The sequence below is a fragment of the Heterodontus francisci genome, chromosome 11 (assembly GCF_036365525.1).
Source record: "Heterodontus francisci isolate sHetFra1 chromosome 11, sHetFra1.hap1, whole genome shotgun sequence".
In the NCBI taxonomy this organism is placed as follows: Eukaryota; Metazoa; Chordata; class Chondrichthyes; order Heterodontiformes; family Heterodontidae; genus Heterodontus; species Heterodontus francisci.
In genome coordinates, this window is record NC_090381.1 from 33,000,466 (window position 1) to 33,022,159 (window position 21,694).

A 21,694-nucleotide genomic window follows, 5' to 3' on the forward strand; every position below is an offset into this window, starting at 1 on the left:
AAAATAGAAATGGTTGATTCCATATTTTATTTCACCTGCGACCCTCTTCCCTAGTGCTGTCATTGTACAAGTTCAATACAATACCAACAGGCAAGGAATAAAAAAGGTATACATTTTGGCAAACATAAATACACAGGAAACAAACAAGTATCAAAACCACTCTTCTATGTTGGAGGGATGTGGATAGCATTACAAGTCATCAATGGAATCTTACATTGCCTGCGACCATGGCCTACTAAAACAACACACTTGGATCAATAATTCACAGGCTCTGAGGCACTTTGGAATGTCCCGAGGATGTGAAAGGTGCTATCGAAATGCAAATACTTTCTTTCTTCACATGTGTCAATGTCAAAACAGCAATAGATACTGGTAACACCCAGGACAGGGAACACCCAGGACAGGGAAATTCCTGAGCACGGACTGGTGGCAGGGAAGCACGTGCCAGAAAATGGTGGGGAGGAGAGGGTTGCCAACGTGCGCTCAGGGATATGACTCCTCAGATGTGATGGAACGAGACTGTAATGCAAGAAAGGCTCAGCATGTCTGAGGTTGCGTTCCATGCCGGGATCATCTCCCATATGGAAGTGCGGGCATCGGTGCCATCATGCAGAATTCTGAAGTAGGGCTGTTGAACATGAGGCCCGTGTCACACCTTAATGCAAATCCCATTTGGGGAGAGGGGTTACCACCCTATGAATCAGGGTGATTTAAAAAACAAATGATTCATCATCGTTTATGAGCCAATGATAAAATCTGAAGGCACGCAAGATTTAGAGTACATGTACATCCAACCGTCACCTTGTACCCCACCCTCGTCCTTCCCACTCTACTGGATCATAATGTTCTTGCACTGGTCATTTTTCAAATCCTCAACCAAGAGGATCGTTCTTGCTATGATTCAGTGATAGCGATCTTGCCACTGAGTTTGAGCACATAATCCGGGCTGACACTCCAGTGAGGTATTGAGGGAGTGCTGCACTGTCGGAGGTGCGTCTTTCGGATGAGACGTTAAACCGAGACCTCGTCTGCCTCTCAGGTGGATATAAAAGATCCCAAAGCACTATTGGAAGAAGAGCAGGGCAGTTCTCGCCAGTGTCCTGCGGCCAATATTTATTCCTCAACCAACATCACTAAAACAGGTTATTTGGTCATTAACACATTGCTGTCTGTGGGACTGTGTTACTAAAGTGTCCACCGTGTTTCCTACATTACAACAGTGACGACATTTCAGAAGTACTTAATTGGCTTTGGGGCATCCTGAGGTCATGAAAGGCGCTACAGAAATGCAAGTTCTTTCTCTCCTATTCTTGATGTGTGTGCTCAGCCATTGAGCATTGGCAGACTATTCATCCATAGACGGCATCTCAGCGTTCCTGCCTGAGCTGAACCACTGTGATTGTGAGCACAGTGTAGGGCTCTCACGAAGTCTATTGCTTTCCAACTGCTGGTTCAGCACAGTAGGTTGAGCTTTTGAGCTGCGATGTGCTCGAATCGGTTCATATTGACGTGTGTAAAGCTCCGCCCAGCCGGCTCCCACTTGTCGACGAAGTTATTATCAATGGGGGCACAACTAGCCCATTGTAAGTATTATAACATTGAGGCTTTGCTCAGGCCTCCTCACTTCTAGCTTCTTGGCATCAACCCTAAGCTCGGTTATATAACACTCAGAAATCTGGCTAATGAGATGAGGTGGGGAGCGGAATGAGAGAATCGTCATAGGATGCCTGATACACAGGGCTGCTGACTCTGTCTTTAGAACAATCACAATTTACATTCGTCAAGAGCGAGAAAGCAAAAAACAACCAGGAAACTTTTCACTCTTCCGAAAATTCCCAACAAGAATCCCACACTGTCATCTCTGCCCCAAGAGGAGTCTTGGTCACTGTAAGTAGAGAGAGTGAAAGTCAAGTCGAGGAACATTTTCATTGAAAGCCAATATTAACATTTATATTTTCGAGGAAGGCTTTATGGCCTAGCCTCAGCTAGTTGCACATTAGATGTCCTTCTCCCACCCACTCCCCTGAGATAAAAATCACCGTATTTCAAAAATTTTTAAAAATCTGATCAATGGTTACAGTCCTGGGACATCGGGCTGAATTTTGTGAAGCTGGCAGGGGTCCCAACGCAGGGCCTAAAAGGCGAGGCGAACCTCTCCTCAGCCCTTTGGAGACCCCCCCCCCCCCGCCCCCGACTCTATTTAACAGCGTTCGGGCAATAATCTGCCCGCGCTGAGGTCCCCTTCCTTTTAAAGATGGGGATCCCACCTCCCAGAGCTGCTGGCCGATCAGATGCAGGTCAGTAGTACCAGCAGCGCCACCAGGAACAGGGGACACTGCTGATACCAAAAGAGGCCTGGGACCAGGCTCATCGCCGGAGAACTGGACCCCAGGTAAGTGTGGTAGAGTTGCTGCGGCCTGTCCAGCAGGCCCCGGCGAGGGAGGGGGCAGGGTGTTCATTGAGGGCGTGGGGGGGAGGTGTATTCGCAGATGGGTAGCCTTTGCCACTGGGGGCCCTCTGTGGGCCACAGATTGCCCATGGAGGAGATCGTCCCCTCCACCCTCAAGTCCGCAGGGAGCCTGTCTTGTTTCACAGGGCAACCTCACCATGTGGCAGAGGCGCCCCCCACCCACCCCCACCGCTGGTAAAATACCAGTGGCAGTGGGAAGAGACCCTTAAGTGGCTATTAATTGGCCACTTGAGGGCCTCAATTGGCCTCTGGACCGGAAGGCTGTTTTTGGCCTTACCCGCCCACAACAAAATCGTATGGCAACAGGAAGGCAACGGGCACTCCACCCACTGACATCCGTCGCTATTTTATGGCGCCCCCATCCCCCACCTCCATTCCCAACCCTAGGGGGCCCATTAAATTCTGGTCACTATCTTCATGGAAGGAGTGCAGTCCTTTTTTAAATATATTTGCTCCCAGGATATAGTGACACTGGCAAGACCACATTTATTGCCCATCCTGGTTCTTGAAGTAATTATTTGCACTAATGAGTGACCATGTAATGCGTGGGCCTCAGAGCACTCTACAAGCACCTTAAAGCACTTCCTAAACCCACAACCTCTACTGCCTAAAGGACATGAGCAGCAAGCGCATGGAAACACCACCACCTCCAAGTTGCCCTCCAAGTCAAACACCATCCTGACTTGGAAATATATCACTGTTCCTTCCCAGAACTCCCTCCCTAAGGGCACTGTAGGTGTACATTCACCACACGGACTGCAGTGGTTCAAGTAGGCGGCTCACCACCACCTTCTCAAAGGCAATTAGGGATGGACAATAAAAGCTGGCCTAGCCAGTGACTCTCACATCCCATGACTGAATAAAAAAAAATGTAGGCTCGAGCAGTGTCATCCAATGGAAATCGCTGACTAGCTCCAGGTGTTGACATATCTATACCATTTTGGCCACATGCACCAACATTAATAGAAATGGCTTACACACACTCACACAATACATGTAAATGTACTTCCCTAATTTAAACATCTACACTATCCAATGAGCCAGCAAGTTAAGCCCTCCGCAACAATCTAAAAGCAGTCTCACACTCTGCTTTTCAGCTTAGCATTTTACCAAGAAACACAAAAAGGTTAAATTTCACATGCACATGGGCATGCAATTATGAATATTGAGATCACGGACCCAATAACGGTCTATTACTCATTTGTAATTTACCAATCAGAAATGCAATTAAGCACATCTGGATTCTCAAATAACCACATGTGGTTAGTGGCTAATGTATTGGAAAACACAGGTCACATGGGGTGTTAGTTGAGGCAATGTGGAGGAGGCTCGTGTGGAGCACATATACCAGTTGGGCTGAATAGCCCGTTTCTGTGCTCTAAATTCTATGTAAGATCCATACCCATCAATTGTCTTGAAGGGCATTAGTGAACTGGTTGAATGTTCTTGTTTTTCTGATTCCCATATTTATCGCATTTAATTTGCTATAATTTGAACTCCTAACCTCAAGGTTGCTACTGCAATATCATAGCCTCTGCAATGGCAGAAGTCACTAAATTCATGCTGTTTCTATGGCTGAGCATTTGAATCATAATATTTGGTTGTTGAATCCATCCCTTCCTGTTCCACTGAGCAGGGTGCAGGAGGACACCAGGACCAGAGTGTACATTGGGTACCACTCATTGTTCTCATTTCTATAAGGCAGACACAGAGTGTACAGCTAAGCCCTTGACTCCAGTGCTCTTATCTAAGGTAGAAAGTCGGAGAGTGAGAGCTGGCTGTACCACTCAGCAACTGACTGCCTTTAACCACTGAGATCTTGAAGAAGGTGATCGTAACTCTCTCTAAATAGGATTTCCTAGCAAACCCCCACCCCTCCCAATTATGGCATATTGATCCCATGAGTTTATCACTCATAGAAACGGGAGTAGGTCATTCAGCACTTCAAGTCTGCTCCGCCATTCAATTAGATTATGGCTGATCTGCAACTCAACTCCATATTTCTTAAAACCTTTGTCTAGCAAAAATCTATTGATCTCAGCATTGAAATCTCTAATTATCCCCCAGAATCCACAGCCTTTCGAGGGAGAGTTCCAGATTTCCGCTTCCCTTTGTGTGAAAAAGTGCTTCCTGATTTCACTCCAAAATGGCTTAGCTCTAATTTGAATGTTATGTTCTCAAGCTCCTGATTCTTTCACCAGAGGAAATAGTTTCTCTGTATCTAATCACAGCGGCACAGTGGTGCAGTGGTTAGCACCGCAGCCTCACAGCTCCAGGGTCCCGGGTTCGATTCCGGGTACTGCCTGTGTGGAGTTTGCAAGTTCTCCCTGTGTCTGTGTGGGTTTTCTCCGGGTGCTCCGGTTTCCTCCCACAAGCCAAAAGACTTGCAGGTTGGTAGGTAAATTGGCCATTATAAATTGTCCCGAGTATAGGTAGGTGGTAGGGAAATATAGGGTCAGGTGGGGATGTGGTAGGAATATGAGATTAGTGTAGGATTAGTATAAATGGGTGGTTGATGGTCAGCACAGACTCGGTGGGCCGAAGGGCCTGTTTCAGTGCTGTATCTCTAAACTAAACTAAACTAATCACATTCCAACATGCAACTGTGTTGAACGGCTGTGTCAGGCAACCCCCCACCTGCCAAAAGTGAGGAAAATTAATTTTGCCACATGAACATTGATTTTAAACTGCTGATGGTGAAGGAAGAACTCGCTTTAAAAAATAGTTGAAGACTTTGGCTGGAGAGAGACATTAGCGTATCAACAGATAAGTACTTCAAAAGACAAAGGAGCTATTCCCTGTTCCAATTTAATCCACAATGGACTTTTGATTACCAGATTTTGAAGCATTCCACGTTAACTACTAAGATGGCCGAATCAACAAACAGACGTGGTTGGGCCAGTTTGGTCACATGACTGTTGGAGTTTTTTGAATTTGAACTTCCAACAGGAATTTTGAACTCAGAAAGCTGTTTTGCTCCTGGACTGGAAAAGACTTCTCTCTTGTCTACTCTCATTTCGCTCTCACCAGCTTCGGAAACCATTGAAGACCCCAAGAGAGAAACGTCTCCTACCGTGAACAAGGTTTAAGAAGAATACTGGGCCCCAACGAAAAGCAAGACTACCTACAATCAAGGACCCTACAGCGAGTTCAAAGCACTGTAAAAAAAAACCCTCTTCAGAGATTGCCTCAAACCTCTCCATTTTATTTTTCTTCTCTTTTCTGTATTTGCATGTGCATATTGCATGTGCATGAGCATGGGCATGGCATGTATCCATAGGTGTTAACCGTATTAGAGATTAAGTTTAAGTTTAATAAATTTCACTTTTCTTTTTTAAAACTAAAGAAAACCTGGTGTGCTCATTTCTTTGCCTATAATTGGAAAGCTGTGAACACGGATTCACAAAGGGGGAGCTCAAAACACAGTGTTTAAAAATAAAACCCCATTACAAAAGACCAGGTGAAGACAGTAAAAGACCCTTAGACTCCTTTCTCACCTGGTCATAACAACTGGAACTGGGATCAGTGGTTGGGGTAAGAAACAGGTTTTGCATGGAACTAGTAAATCAGCTGATTTTTGCTGCTGTGGTTACCTTTCTCAGCGGCAAAAGACAGAATGTCAGGTTGGAAATAAGGCAATTGATGGGTATGAATCTTACATAGAATTACATAGCATTTATAGCACAGAAACAGGTCATTTGGCAGATATTTATGCTCCACACGAGCCTCCTCCCACCCTACTTCACCTTACCCTAGCAACATATTCTCTATTCCATTCTCTGTCATGTGTTTATCTAGCTCCCCTCAAATGTATCAACCATTCCATGTGGTCGTGGGTTTCCCATTCCAACTGCTCTCTGGGTAAAGAAGTTTGTCCTGAATTCCTGATTGGATTGGGTTTATTAGGGACCATCTTATATTTATGACAGTCGTATCTTACTTACCGACACGCTGGTCTGTTGCCCTACGGCCCCGTTGCTGCGGTGCTTGGCGTGAGCTGGCAGCTCTGAGGTTTCTCTGTAATCTTGTACGGCATGCTGTAGATCCAGCACTTTCTGACTCTTGAATGGCAATGGGGGCCTGGCAAGGGAAGGGGGTTGTGCGCCGAGCAAGGTGGCCCCAGACTGCGAAAGATCAGTCGCGATCGGTACTTGTTTGGCTTGCAGCTTCCCCTGGACTGGCCTTCTCACCTCCGAGCAGGTATAGGATCGGCTCCTGTTCTGGGGCACCGGAGGAAGCACCTGCCAACCTGACATCTTGCTTGCCAGGGGCTGTGCCATTCTATTGGTGGAGGGCAGGAAAGGAGTGGGGGTCTTCTCCCCCGTTGGTGGGGTCTCTTTCCTCAAACCCCGCGAGATCGCTTTTTCTTTCTTTAAGGTGGAGTTTTGCATCTGGTCAACTGCTTCATACAGGGGATTACTGACCATCCCGAGCAAGTTCTGGTCATGAGACGGAGACCATGGGATTTCTGCCCTCGAGTGGCTCATTGTCGGGGATTTACTCCAAGAACTTTCTGGATTGCTGCTTTTTTTTCAGGAAACAAAGGAGAATAGATTACGAAATGTACCAAAGGGGTCTGGACAGAGTAGATAGGGAGAAACTGTTCCCGTTGGCAGAAGGGTCAAGAACCAGAGGACACCAATTTGAAGTGATTGGCAAAAGAATCAAAGGTGACATGAGGAAAAACTTTATTACACTGCAAAGGGTTAGGATCTGGTATGCATTGCCTCAGAGCATGGTGGAGGCAGATTCAATTGTGACTTTGAAAAGGAAATTGGTTAAGCACCTGAAGAGAGAAAATTCACAGGGCTACGGAGAAAGGGCGGGGGGAATGGGACAAGCTAAATTGCTCTTGCAGAGAGCCAGCATGGGCTCGACAGGCAGAATGTCCTCCTTCTCTACTGCAACCATTCTATGATTCTAAAGAGCAAGTTGCCACATGTACAGAGGCAACGCTGTGCAGTTTGCACAGATGTTCGGTGTTGTACACACTGCAAATGTGCAGTGTGAGGTGCACAAGTGTGCATTGCAGTGTATACAGATGTGGAGTACAGTTTGCACAGGTGCCTAATAGTGTCCACAGATGTGCAGCATGGCGTTCACAGGTGTTCAATGCGATAGACACAGGTATGTGGGATGGTGTACACAGGTTTTCAATGCGATAGACACAGGTATGTGGGAAGGTGTACACAGGTGTTCAATGCAATAGACACAGGTATGTGGGATGGTGTACACAGGTGTTCAATGCGATAAACACAGGTATGTGGGATGGTGTACGCAGGTATTCAATACTATAGACACAGGCATGTGGGATGGTGTACACAGGTGTTCAATTCGATAGACACAGGTATGTGGGATGGTGTACACAGGTGTTCAATGCGATAGACACAGGCATGTGGGATGGTATGCACAGGTGTTCAATGCTATAGACATAGGTATGTGGGATGGTGTACACAGGTGTTCAATACTATAGACACAGGTATGTGGGATGGTGTACGCAGGTGTTCAATGCTACAGCCACAGGTATGTGGGATGGTGTATGCAGGTGTTCAATGCTATAGACACAGGTATGTAGGATGGTGTACGCAGGTGTTCAATGCTATAGACACAGGTATGTGGGATTGTACACACAGGTTTTCCGTTGTTCTGTATCCTGAAGTGCATTCCATTCTTCAAAGCTTCCTACCAAACAACAAGTAAATTCTTACTGACCTGAGCCTCTGCTTACTTAACAACAATTGGATCTTTTAACCTCAGAGGGACACCACTCCACGAGATCGGAGGGCACATTGTGCTTTATGTGGTAACACCTCTATCCCTATAACACAGTGTATTGTCCTACAACCCTAAAACAAAAAGACCATTTGGTCCATCAGCTCTGTACCCCCTCCAAACCTGAGCATATTCTACACTTCACCCTGAATATAGGAAATCATCCCAAGGTGCTTCACAGAAGAGTATTCAGACAAAACGTGACACTCTTGGACTTTAACTTCCCCTAGTGGCCCAATGCTTCAGCCATTTGAGCAACACTGGTTTGTACACTGGGTTAATGTAGTCTTTGACCTGGTGAAGCTGTGTTAAATTAACCCACAGAGGAATTTCACAAGAACATAACCAGAGGAATTAAACTCCAGAACCTGCGGACTGAGTAACCCTGAGGAGTGTAATTTGCGTTCTGGGGATTTCGGAATCCAGAATGTTATATTAGATATCACTTTTGTGAGTGTCTTTTGCAGTGATTTTATTTGTCTTTATTTACCCTCTGGTGTTCCTCCTTCCTGGACTATGCAACATCTGCAGTGACCTCAGACAGGTATGCTGTCCCCAAGAGCAAGATGTGGTCTGCCAGTGGTCCTTTAAACCAGCTGCTCGCATACAATGGCCAAACGATGAGATTCACTTTAATTTTCCATCGATTTCATTAGGGATGTCCCTAACCTCTGCTGGGGTTTTCTACCAAAAACAACTTATTTATATAGCACATTTGACATAATAAAATGTCCCAAGATGCTTCACAGCTGCTTTATAAAGCAAAATTTGACACTGAGACACATAAGGGCAGGTGGCCAAAAGCTTGGTCAAAGAGCTAGTTTTAAGGAACATCTTAAAGGAGGAAAGAGAGATTGAGAGATGGAGAGGTTTAGGGAGGGAATTCCAGAGCTTAGGGTCTAGGCAGCTAAAAGCATAGCCTCCAATAGTGGAACAATTAAAATTGAGAATGCTCAAGAGGCCAGAATTGGAGGCGCGCAAATATCTTGGCGGGTTGTCGAGCTGGAGGAGATTACCGAGGCCATGGAGGGACTTGAAAATAAGGATGAGAATTTTTAAATTGAGACGTTGCTTAACCAGGAGCCAATGTAGGTCAGTGAGCACGGGGATGATGGGTGAATGGGTATTGGCCTAAGTACAAGGGCAATGGAGTTTTGGATGATCTCAAGTTTACAGAGGGTAGAATGTGGGAAGCTGGCCAAGATTGTGTTGAAATAGTCAAGTCTAGAGGTAACAATGGCATGGAAGAGGATTTCAGCAGCAGATGAGCTGAAGCAGCCGCAAAGTCACGCAATGTTACAGAGATGGAATAGGTGATTGTGCAAATTTGTGTTCGGAAGCCTATCTTGGAGTCAGATATGACATCAAGGGTTCAAACAGACTGGTTTAGTCTCAGACTGTTGCTAGGGAGAGGGATGAAATCAGTAGCTTGGGAATGGAGTTTGTAGTGGGGACTGAAAACAATGGTTTCAGTCTTCTCAATATTTGAGCAGAGGAAATTTCTGCTCATCCAATACTGGATGCCAGAGAAGCAATCTAATAAACAGTTGAGGAGTCGAGGGATCTGGGGGTGAGGTAGAGCAGCGTATCATCAGTGTAAATGTGAAAACTGATACTCTGTTTCCAGATGATGTTGTTGAGGGGCAGCATGTAGATGTGAAATAGGAGGGGGGCAAGAATAGATCATTGGGGCACACTAGAGGTGTTCGTACAGTTATGCAGCTCAGATCAGGGATATTGTGGAGTCAGGGTATTGGCTCTCCACTCACCCAGCAGTTTTCTTTACCCCAAACACAGAGCATTTATTTCTGTCCCTGAGGGTTGGGTGCCTCTGTTGTATCATTTGATGATATCTGCCCATACTTCTTAGGAGGTAGAAATAGATGATCGATTGGGTGGAGATTAGGGTAGTGTTGCTTTGCCCTGCCACTGGAGAGATTTGTTTTCGCAGAATGTCAAATCCCCAGTTAGGGGACTGCTGATCAGCAGAGGACATCTGTTGTAGAACTACACCTGGCACAGGAGGTGTCGGCACATAACTGTTTGTTAGATTAATCAAGTAGGTCAATAAATATGATATAGGATCGGACGTCAGCGATAAATTAACTTTTGCTTTATTAAATATTGACATAAAGTACTAACAAGTTATATACTCACAAGTAGGATACCAATAGGGTCAATGGCCTGCTCCTGCCCAGTTCTCAGTGCTGAATACTAATGGACTACTGACAATGGTTCATACTTTACACTTGAAGAGACAGTTCCTAAACAACGCCAAATGACTTGCTCCGAAACTATCAATGCTGAGACCCTTGTCATGTGATCCTTATGTACCATATGCTGCTGCACCTGTAGATGGCAATGTTGCACCACATATGCTTCATACTGGCTGGCTTGGAAAGGATTTCCAACTGGAATGTGGATGGTCTCATAAATTAAGCTAACCTTGCATGGCTGTTACCATTCACTCTTTTCCTAGGATATTAGCAATATATCCTAGATATGCCATCTAGGTCATTTTGTTTACACAGATCTTCTGATGAAGAATTTTGCCTTTCTTTCTAAATTGCTCTAAATTAACACCTCCTATGTTGCTTGGTGTGCAGAATCGTAACAAGCTATTCTAATGCTGTGTTAGCCTCTAGACCAAGGAATAAATTCATAATACACACATCTCAAGGACGTTCTAAGCTTTTTGCCAGATCAGGCCCAATGTACGTCTGCAGCTTCTACCCTTCCTCCTTTACTGAAGCCCGCTAGGCTAACTATCCCATGATGCCCTGCTAACCTATTCTATTATATCCTATCCTATAATGCTCACAGCCATGCTGCTTAAGTTACTGATACTGGATGGCATGGAAGATACAAACAGTGGTAATCTGTATGGACAGAAACATTACAAATAATAAAATAGAAAGCAATCTCTCTTCCCTACAGACAAAACCTCGTCAAAGATGTTTCCAAGAACAAAAGATCCTAACATTTTCTTATCCCAGTCCCAAGTGAATTTATCTCCTGGTTAACTCATCTGCTTGCCTCAGCTAGAGAACAAGCTACTGAGGACGGTTATTAACAGACAACTGGAGAGGTCATGAAAGGGATAAAGGAGAGGCTTAATAATCGTACAGAAAGGAGGGTATTAACTGGCTACCAAGCTGAGTTATTAATGAACTACAAGGGAGCCAGGAGGGTTATTAATAGACTACAGGGAGGGTTATTTATGTACTACTGGGAGGGGTATTAATGGGCTACTGGAGATTGTTATTAATTGACTCGAAGAAGGATGCTTAACAGAGCTTCAAGAGGGACTATTAATAGGGTCCTGAGAAAGATCATGAATGGTACTCAGCATTATTAACAGTGGTCCAAGAAGAATTATTACTGTAACTCTGAGAAGGATTATTAATGTTGCCTCAAAAAGGATAATTCATGTTGCTCTGAGAGCAATTGTTAATGGGAGTCCAAGAAGGATTATTAATGGAGTTTTGGGAGCTTATTAATTAGGTGGTAAATAGGATTAATAATGAGTTCTGATGAGGTATGTTAATTGGGTTCTAAGAAGGTTTATTAATAGTTCTAACGGGACTCTCCACTTTAATGGAAGAATCGGCTTTGCACTGTCGCCTCTGAGTTTGAAGTGGGTTCAAAGCCCACTTCTGGCCAATATTTATCCCTCAGCCAACATCACCGAAACATTAACTGGTCCTTTATTTCTGAGCCTTATAGTGCACAAAATGGCTACTATATTTGCATATGGAAGTGACCTTCTCCTTCTTCTTCTTTGGCCTCCTTGTCTCGGGAGACAATGGGTAAGCGCCTGGAGGTGGTCAGTGGTTTGTGAAGCATTGCCTGGAATGGCTATAAAGGCCAATACTAGAGTGACAGACTCTTCCACAGATGCTGCAGAAAAAATTGGTTGTCGGGGCTGTTACACAGTTGGCTCTCCCCTTGCACTTCTGTCTTTTCTCCTGCCAACTGCTAAGTCTCTTCGACTCGCCACACTTTAGCCCCGCCTTTATGGCTGCCCGCCAGCTCTGGCGATCGCTGGCAACTGAATCCCACGACTTGTGATCAATGTCACAGGACTTCATGTCGCGTTTGCAGATGTCTTTAAAGCGGAGACATGGACGGCCGGTAGGTTTGATACCAGTGACGAGTTCGCTGTACAATGTGTCCTTGGGGATCCTGCCATCTTCCATATGGCTCACATGGCCAAGCCATCTCAAGCGCCGCTGACTCAGTAGTGTGTATAAGCTGGGGATGTTGGCCGCCTCAACGACTTCTGTGTTGGAGATATAGTCCTGCCACCTGATGCCAAGGATTCTCCTGAGGCAGCAAAGATGGAATGAATTGAGACGTCGTTCTTGGCTGACATACGTTGTCCAGGCCTCGCTGCCGTAGAGCAAAGTACTGAGGACACAGGCTTGATACACTCGGACTTTTGTGTTTCGTGTCAGTGAGCCATTTGCCATTTTCCCACACTCTCTTGGCCAGTCTGGACATAGCAGTGGAAGCCTTTCCCATGCGCTTGTTGATTTCTGCATGTAGAGACAGGTTACTGGTGATAGTTGAGCCTAGGTAGGTGAACTCTTGAACCACTTCCAGAGCATGGTCGCCGATATTGATGGATGGAACATTTCTGATGTCCTGTCCCATGATGTTCATTTTCTTGAGGCTGATGGTTAGGCCAAATTCGTTGCAGGCAGCCGCAAACCTGTCGATGAGACTCTGCAGACATTCTTCAGTGTGAGATGTTAATGCAGCATCGTCAGCAAAGAGGAGTTCCCTGATGAGGACTTTCCGTACTTTGGTCTTCGCTCTTCGGCGGGCAAGGTTGAACAACCTGCCCCCTGATCTTGTGTGGAGGAAAATTCCTTCTTCTGAAGACTTGAACGCGTGTGAGAGCAGCAGGGAAGTGACCACAACTCAATATAATTGATTAGCTGTAAAGCACTTTAAGGATGTGAAAGGCTCTATATAACAGTACGCACTTTCTTTTGTTGAGTCTAAAACCCAGCCAGGTGGATCTTGGGGCAGGACCCCCATTATGTGCAAGCAGAGTTTTTACTGAGTTTTCTCCACTCCTCCTAAAGATACCAAACTCCAGCTGGGATATGAGCCCACTGGCCCTGGCTCCATCTAGTACCTCACTCATTCTTCACATCAGCCTATGAAGTGAATGGAGGGTCTGAGGGGGATCCAGGAGCAGCCCAAAGATGCAGCGAGACTACAAGTTAAGTCGCTCTTTTCTTCTTCCCAGCACCTGCTTTGGAAATGTCTTGCATAATTTTACTATGTTAAATGCAATTAGTTGTTGCTTGGACCTTCAGGAGAGCCCTGGTACATGCTCCATTGTTAGTTTTACAGTGTTCACCACATATTGCCACATGCGAGAGTCCCACTGTTAATCCTTCTCAGAGTCTAATTAATAACCCTCACTCTGGATTACTAATGTTGGGCCTTGTGCCAGCTACACACAGTCAGAGTTGTGCAGGAAATTCCAGGGTTGTTTAGTGAAGGGAGGAGACTAATGGAATGGACCCATGATTCCGGATCCTCTTTACTGCACCATGGAACTGTGCATTCCCCAAATACGGTGAACAGGGAAATCATCCGTATAAAAGAAACCTGGGCCTTATTCGCAGAGCAGAACAGGATGAGATCGAGTTCAAATTATGAGTTTGAGGGTAAATATTGAAAGGTTTTCCCTCTAAACAGTGTATCAGTAACATGGGGACATAAACTCAGGAAGATGCTGAACACCTAAGGTTGGAAGGTCCCAAAGGCTGGTGGTCAGAAGTGCAGCCACAGATCTCTCAGTTGGGTCATCAACCTCCAGGACAACACTGGAGTCGCCCGGAATTAAAGATTATAAAGATACTGATGCAAGCAACTCAGGAGAAAAATCATAGGGGCAATAAAACAACTGTGTTTTTAAAAAATTTTCTTTGAACACTTGTTGACTAGTTATTGAACATGAGAAAAAACACTGTCTAAAAGTCAAGTATCATTCACTTGTGTAATGAAGAACCTATTCACTTTCTGATTGGTGTGTGGAAGTAGTGCACTGTGAGCATGGATGTGTTGGCCAACCAGTAGCAGGAGTGTGAGGGCAGGACTGTTGGAGGAAGGAGGTCATGTGATGACACCTCCAGGAATATGTCCAACCAGAGTTGGCAACTCTACCTCTTAGGCCTGTTGATGAAGTACTATTTCCCCCATTACCAGAGCAGGGCCCAGCCAGAGTGTTGGCCTTCTACAGGCTCAGGACAGGAAATCTGGGCATTCTGCACCCTTCACATGCACAGTGCACCTTAGGTAGGCTGCTCCTGTTTGGCACCTGACTGAGACTAAAAGAGAAAATTCACCCCTCTATCTCTTAATGATAACTGTAACCTCTTTCTTGTTACTGTCCTATTCCTAGGGAATAAGACCACTCCTTTAGCAGCCCATTTATAATTTATTCCATCATAGATTTTACTCTACCCATTTAATCTCCTTTAACAGCTTATCGACAACCTATCCTACCATGGACTCTAGCCCACTATTCAATCTGCTGAGGGAAATAACAGCAAAGTTTCTCAAAGGTTTCTTCCTTATCCCAAAACAAAATCAAGTGACCTTTCACACTACCAATCTAATCCCGTATCACTCATTCCTTCCTTTTCATAATTCCAGCAGCTCATCATGTTCCACAGAGCATTTGATCACCTCTCTTTGTATTTATCTATTTAACTCTCAGTCTCATTCCTGCCAGGTTATCCATTCCCTCTTTATATTTCAGATTAGTTGTGGGTTCCTCTTGACCTAGAGCTAGACAGCGGCAATACACTGGAAAAATGCTGTTTTGAGGAGAGACTCAACAACAAATTGTTCTAATATTATAGCGCCTTTAACATAGTAAATGATCCCAAGGTGCTTCACAGAGTGTTATCAAATAAAATTTGACATCGAGCCACATGAGATATTCGGCAGATGACCAAAACCTTGGTCAAAGAGGAAGGTTTTAAAGAGCTTTCTAAAGGAGAAAAAAAGAGGAAGAGAGGCAGAACGGTTTAAGGAATTGAATTCTCGAGCACGGCTGCCAATGGTGGAGTGATTAAAATCCTGGATGCTCAAGAGGCCAGAATTAGAGGAGTGCAGAGATCTCGGAAGGTTGTGGGGCTGGAGGAGATTACAGAGATAGGGAGGGGTGAGACCATGAAGGGATTTAAAAACAAGGATGAGAATTTTAAAATCCAGGCATTGCTTAACCGGGAGCCAGTGTAGATCAGCGAGCACAGGGGTGATGGGTGAATGGGATTTGGTTTGAGTTAGGACAGGAGCAGTAGAGTTTTGGATGACTTCAAGTTTATGGAGAGTAGAATGTGGAAGGCCAGGCAGGAGTGCATTGGAATTTTCAAGCTTTTTTTCATTTATTCATTCATGGGATGTGGGAATCACTGTCAAGGCCATCATGTATTACCCATCCCTAACTGCCCTTGAGAAGGTGGTGGTGAGCCGCCTTCTATATCCGCTGCAGTCCATGTGGTGTAGGTACACACACAGTGACGTTAGGGAGGGAGCTCCAGGACTTTGACCCAATGACAGCAGTAGTTCCAAGTCAGGATGGCGTGAGTCTTGGAGGGAACCACCAGGTGGGGGGTGTTCCCCATGTGTCTGCTGCCCTTGTTCTTCTAGGCAGCAGAGGTTGTGGGTTTGGAAGGTGCTGTCAATGAAGCGTTGGCAAATTGCTGCACTGCATCCTGTATATGGTACACATTGCTGGCACTGTGCACCGGTTGTGAAGGGAGTGAATGTTTACGGTGGTGCTGTCAAGAAAACTGTGGTCATGGGACAAGGTGTTGTATCTCCACTCTGATCATGCTAAATAATACCCCACTGGAAGTGGTTAGCAAATTCTGCTACCTTGGGTCCACGGTGACAGACAATCTCTCCCTTGATGCAGAGCTCAGTACACACATAGGGAAAGCAGCTACCTTTGGCCGACTCACGAAACTTGCATGGAATAACACCAAGCTGTCCCTTAGGATCAAGCTGATGGTTTATAAGGCCTGACTTCTCAACACCTTGCTGTATGGCTGTGAAACATGAGCGACTTACGGTTACCAGGAAAAGAGGCTGAACAATTTCCATCTTTGCTGTCTGCGGCGCATTACGGATATATCCCGGCAGGACAAAATCACAAATGTAGCAGTCCTCAGAAAAGCAGGGCCCCAACTGTGTCAGCACTAATCAAACAGAGGCGGCTTTGGTGGATTGGGCATGTCTGCAGGATGGAAGACAGGCATATACCCAAGGACCTTCTGTATGGCCAGATGACCAGTGGGGAGCCCAAAGCTCTGCTTCAATGTTGCCTGCAAGCGTGACATGAAGGCCCTAAACATCGACTATTGCACCTGGGAGTCACTAGCTGACAACAGAGGGAAACGGTGACACATCCTATGGGCTGACGTGCACCACCACAATGACCAGTGGCTACAGCAGCTTGGCAACAGGTGCCAATGCCGAAAACATCCCAAAACGCCACCTGGCAGCTTCATGTACGATACTTGTGACAAACCTGCCTCTCAGGGATTGGCCTCCACAGTCATCAGCAAAGGTGCACCATATGAAAACATCCCATCTAAATGTATTGTTTGCCAGGTGTTCATCATCTCTCGTGAATGGAAGAATGCCAACAACGGGGTGCCAATTAAGTGGGCTGCTTTGTCCTGAATGGTGTCGAGCATCTTGAGTGTTGTTGGAGTTGCACTCATCCAGACAAGTGGAGATTATTCCATTACGCTCCTGACTTGTGCCTTGTAGAATGTGGAAAGGCTAGAAGTAACACAGGCATGGATGAAGGTTTCAACATCACCAAAATCCTGGGGCTCATCATTGACCAGAAACCTAACTGGAACAGCCATAGAAATACTGAGGCGACAAGGCTGGGTATTTTGCAGTGAGTAACTCACCTCCTGACTGCCCAAAACATTTCCAACATCTACAAGGCACAGGCTGGAGTGTGATGGAATACTCTCCACTTGCCTGGATGAGTACAGCTGCAACAAAGAGGAAGAAACCCAACATCATACAAAGCAAAGCAGGCACTTGGTTGGCACCCCATCCACCACCTCAAACATTCATTCCCTCCACCAGCGGTGTAGTATGTACCATCTGCAAGGTGAACTCCAGCAACTCCCCAAAGGGTCTTCAATAGTACCTCCCAAACCCACGACCTCTACCATCTAGAAAAACTCAGACAGTTGCCAGGGAGAGGGATGGGGTTGGTAGCTCGGGAGCTTAGTTTGTAGCAGTGATCAAAGGCAATGGCTTTGGTCTTTCCAATATTTAGTTGGAAGAAATTTCTGTTCATCTAGTACTGGATATCGGACAAGCAGTCTGATAATCTAGTGGAAGGGTCAAGAAAGGTGGTGGTGAGGCAGAGCTGGGTGTTGTAAGTGTACTTGTGCAAAGTGACACAGTCATTTCGGATGTTGTTGCCAAGGGGCAGCATGTAGATAAGAAATAGGAGACGGCCAAGGATAGATCATCGAAACATAGAAAATAGGAACAGGAGTAGGCCATTCGGCCCTTTGGGCTGCTCCGCCATTCAAAAAAGATCATGGCTGATCGTCTAATTCAGTACCCTTTTCCCACTTTTTTCCCCATATCCCTTGATCCCTTTGGTATTAAGAAATGTATCTATCTCCTTCTTGAATATATTTAATGACTTGGCCTCCACTGCCTTCTGCAGTGGAGAATTCCACAGGTTCACCACCCTCTGAGTGAAGAAATTTCTCCACATCTTGGTTCTAAATGGCATACCCCGTATCCTGAGACTGTAACCCCTGGTTATGGACTCCACAGCCACCGGGAACATCCTCCCTGCATCTAGCCTGTCTAGTCTTGTTAGAGTTTTATAGGTTTCTATTCGATCCCCTCTCATTCTTCCAAACTCTAGTGAATATAGACCTAGACGACCCAATCACTCCTCATACGTCAATCCTGCCATCCCAGGAATCAGCCTGGTAAATCTTCTTTGCATTTCATCCATGGCAAGAACATCCTTGAGGGATACCAGAGGTAACGGCGCGGGAGTGGGAAGAGAAGCCATTGCAGGTGATTCTCTGGCTACAATTAGATACACAAGAATGGAACCAGGCCAGTGCAGTCCCACCCAGCTGGATGATGGTGGAGAGGGTTTGGAGGAGAATGGTGTGGTCACCCGTGCCAAAGACAGGTCAAGAAGGACGAGGAGGGAAAGTTTACCTTTGTCATAGACACATAGGATGTCATTTGTGACTTTGATAAGAGCTATTTTGGTACTGTGGCAGGTGTAGAAACCTGATTGGAAAGATTCAAACATGGAGTTCCAGGAAAAATGGGCATGGATTTTGGAGGCAACAACATAGTCACAAACTTTGGAGAGGAAAGGGAGGTGGGAGACGTGGCAGTAGTGTGCAAGGACGAAGGGGTCAAGGTTTGTTTTTTTGAGGAGACGGCAAATATTGGTAGATTTGAAGGAGAAGGGGGCAGTATCTGAGGAGAGAGAACAGTTAATAATATCAGCTAACATGGGAGCCAGGAAGGGAAGTTGGGTGCTCAGTAGTTTAGAAGGAATAGGGTCGAGGGAGCAGGAGGTGGGTATCAGAGAACAAATTTATTTTATTAGAGGGATTATGTTATGAATGCTGGAATTTGTCACATGATTATGTTTTAAAAACTGATTTTTAGTGTACTTTAAGATGGAGTCAGCTAAGTCATGTGACCTGACACCAACTCTACTTAAAAATAAGACAGGAATCTTGGTTACCAGGACAAAAAGGAACCCAGATCAAAGACTGTTTTTAAAAGAAGAGAATGCAAGAGTAAAACACCTGACGGACAATGGGTTTCACTCTTCCAGACTTTCAGATCGTAAACGAGGAGTCAGTGACTCTGAGAATTTAAATGTGAATTGCCATTGCTAACACCTGGGAACAATGGAAAGCCTGGGTGGCTCTGCTGTAACCAGACTTGTGGACTTTGCAGATTGGAAAAGGCAATTGGCTATTGACTTTTAATTCTGGATAAATTCAACAGTGTTAAAAGGCAGAGAGGCTGCAAGGAAGACCAGTAAAAGTCTAGCGGTGGCAGCCTGAGAGAGGAGAGAGAGAGAGAACACCTGACTATTACAACAAAAGACTTGTACCTGTTTTGAATGTTGACGTTTGAAGAGAATTAAAGGTCCAACAGGACCTTTACGAAATCATGAAAATCACGTAAATTCAGGTCAAAGGTTCTCAGAGAGGTGAGGGAAGAGGACAGTGACTTAGGGAAAGGTCTGGGAGATTCAACCCACTGCAATTGGGAGGAGTTTGGGATTTTTAACTGCAAATATTTCACCATCAAGAAGGACTGTGTAAGGTATAAGTGTGGTGTGAGGTTTTCAAGTGTTTTAATAAATGAAGAAAATACCTTTCTTTGTAATTTGGGGTATCAGCTACTTACAAAGTATTATTTAGTTAATGAGAAATTTAGTTTAGATGTTAAAAGTCTTAAAACGTAAAATCTTGTCATGTAATTCTTTAAATTAGTCTGAGGAGTTCATATCTTATGTTTTAATGTCAACAGTCTCACTGAGGTCTTAACAATTGCAATGGAATATTATCCAGAAAAAATCATTTTGGGATATAGTGTACGAGTAATTTGAGACATGTATCATATGTGGTAAGTGTAACATGCTTGGGAGGAAAAAGGTGACTTTGAACCTATGGCCATGATTTTACCAGTGGCAAGACGGGAAGCAGAGAGGCTGCCTGCTCCAAGGAGGCGGGCAGCCAATCTTGCACAATTAAAGGCCCAATTAGGGCTATTTTACAGTGCAGGTGGCATTTTGCCGGTGGCGGGGTGACATGCGAAGACCACCAGCTAAATGGAGGTGGCTTCCCAGCATTAGCTCAGTGGGGTGGTACGGGGAGGGGGCGAAGGTTTTATTGAGCAGAGAGAAACCGGCAAGAACGGAAGGCAGCACCCACAGCCTCAACGATTTCCCCAGAGGGTCCCCCCTGACACTCAGCCCCGTGACTTTTAATTTTTTTTACTTACCTGCTGTAGGCCCAAGGTCTCCTGCATTGCACAGCAGCGACCACTTCTCCCGGTGGCACTGTTGAGGTTTCAGAGTTGCCAGCCCTCTGATTGGGCCAGCAGCATCAGGAGCCCACTCACTCTCTCTGATTGGACGGCAGGCCCACAGGAGGCCAATTAGGAGGCCGCCTGTGGTAAAACTGCCGAGCAGGTCCCACTGCTGTCGAATGCAAACTTGGGACTCATTTTTACCCTGATGTCGGGGTCCAAACTCACCTTGTAAAATTCAGCCCTATGGTTCCCAAGGCCCTCCACCAGTGGAACTTTTTCTCGTGCCATTTCTGGGTTTGTTGCAGACTAATTAATAGAGATTAATTTCCCCAAGTTCTAAACTCATCCTTATCTCTTCAGTTTTAGTTAGGCTCGGTGGTATTAATCATGCCTCAGTCAGAAGTTGTAGATTCACTTCCCACTGCAGAGAGTTAAATGCATAATACAGGCTGAGAGTTCACTGCAGTACTGAGAGAGTGCTGCACAGCTGCAGTTGCCATCTTTTTGCTGAGCCAAACAAACGCTTGTTCAAATAGGCATAAAAGATCCAATTTGTTATTTAAAGAACAGCAGGGCATTCCTCTAGTGTCCTGGGCAACACTCTTCCCTCAATCACCAATAACAAGAGCATCCGATCTTCACTTACTGTTAATGGGACCTGGCTGTGCACAAAATGGCTTCTGCATTTATCTATATAACAGGGAATGTGCTTCAAAAATATTTCATTGGCTCTGTAACTGCTTTGGAACACTGTGAAGATGTAAAGTACCAAATAAATCCAGATTCCTGCTCTGAAATACCTCTCAAAGCATTAATATTGAACAGGTGTAAATATGGTCAGTATGTTCAATTTGATCGTCTTCTTTTTAATTAGTCAGAATTTCATTTTTACTTGTCACGTGAATTCATTTCTTGTATATATTTATTTTCATTGTTAAAGTTTGCCTTTCTCACCTCAATTTGTGTGTTTTCAAGATATTTTAAAAAAAGTCTTCCTGTACATTTACAAATCTTAACTTTTTTTAAAGATACTTTTATATTATCTACTTTTAGCAAGCTTCTGCATGTCACAATCACCCTGACCAGGACCTCCTTTGTTTTCTTATTTTTAAAAAACCTTTTAAGCTGTCTTGGAAAATATATATTTAGTAAATTGAACTTTCCAGCCAATTCCTTCATTTTTCACGGCCTTACACGATGCCGTGCCCTGTCATCACTGCTTGCGGTTCCATTTTTGACAGGTCTCAGGATGTCCCCTCTCATTCCCGATCAAAGCTCTCGGCCTGCCTGCGTGCTCTAGGCCTTGCTGCCTCCATCCTGCTGGCTGTGGTCTCTGTGGGCTCCTACTTC

At 45.1% G+C, this 21,694-nt stretch overlaps 1 protein-coding gene across 3 annotated transcripts in view; it reads right to left on the reverse strand.

The window, feature by feature from the left end:
* Positions 1–21,694, reverse strand: part of inpp5d (inositol polyphosphate-5-phosphatase D) — a 241,649-nt gene continuing 219,955 nt past the window's right edge. Inside the window, exons 25-26 of one of the 3 annotated variants that reach the window (XM_068041954.1) lie at positions 6,415–6,994; positions 1–1,885 (exon numbers count right to left, since the gene is read on the reverse strand). In XM_068041954.1, the coding sequence (XP_067898055.1) occupies positions 1,883–1,885; positions 6,415–6,994 (583 nt within the window). In that variant the 3' untranslated portion in view covers positions 1–1,882. The remainder of the gene's footprint in view (positions 1,886–6,414; positions 6,995–21,694) is intronic. The other 2 variants (XM_068041953.1, XM_068041951.1) reach the window with 2 other exon arrangements.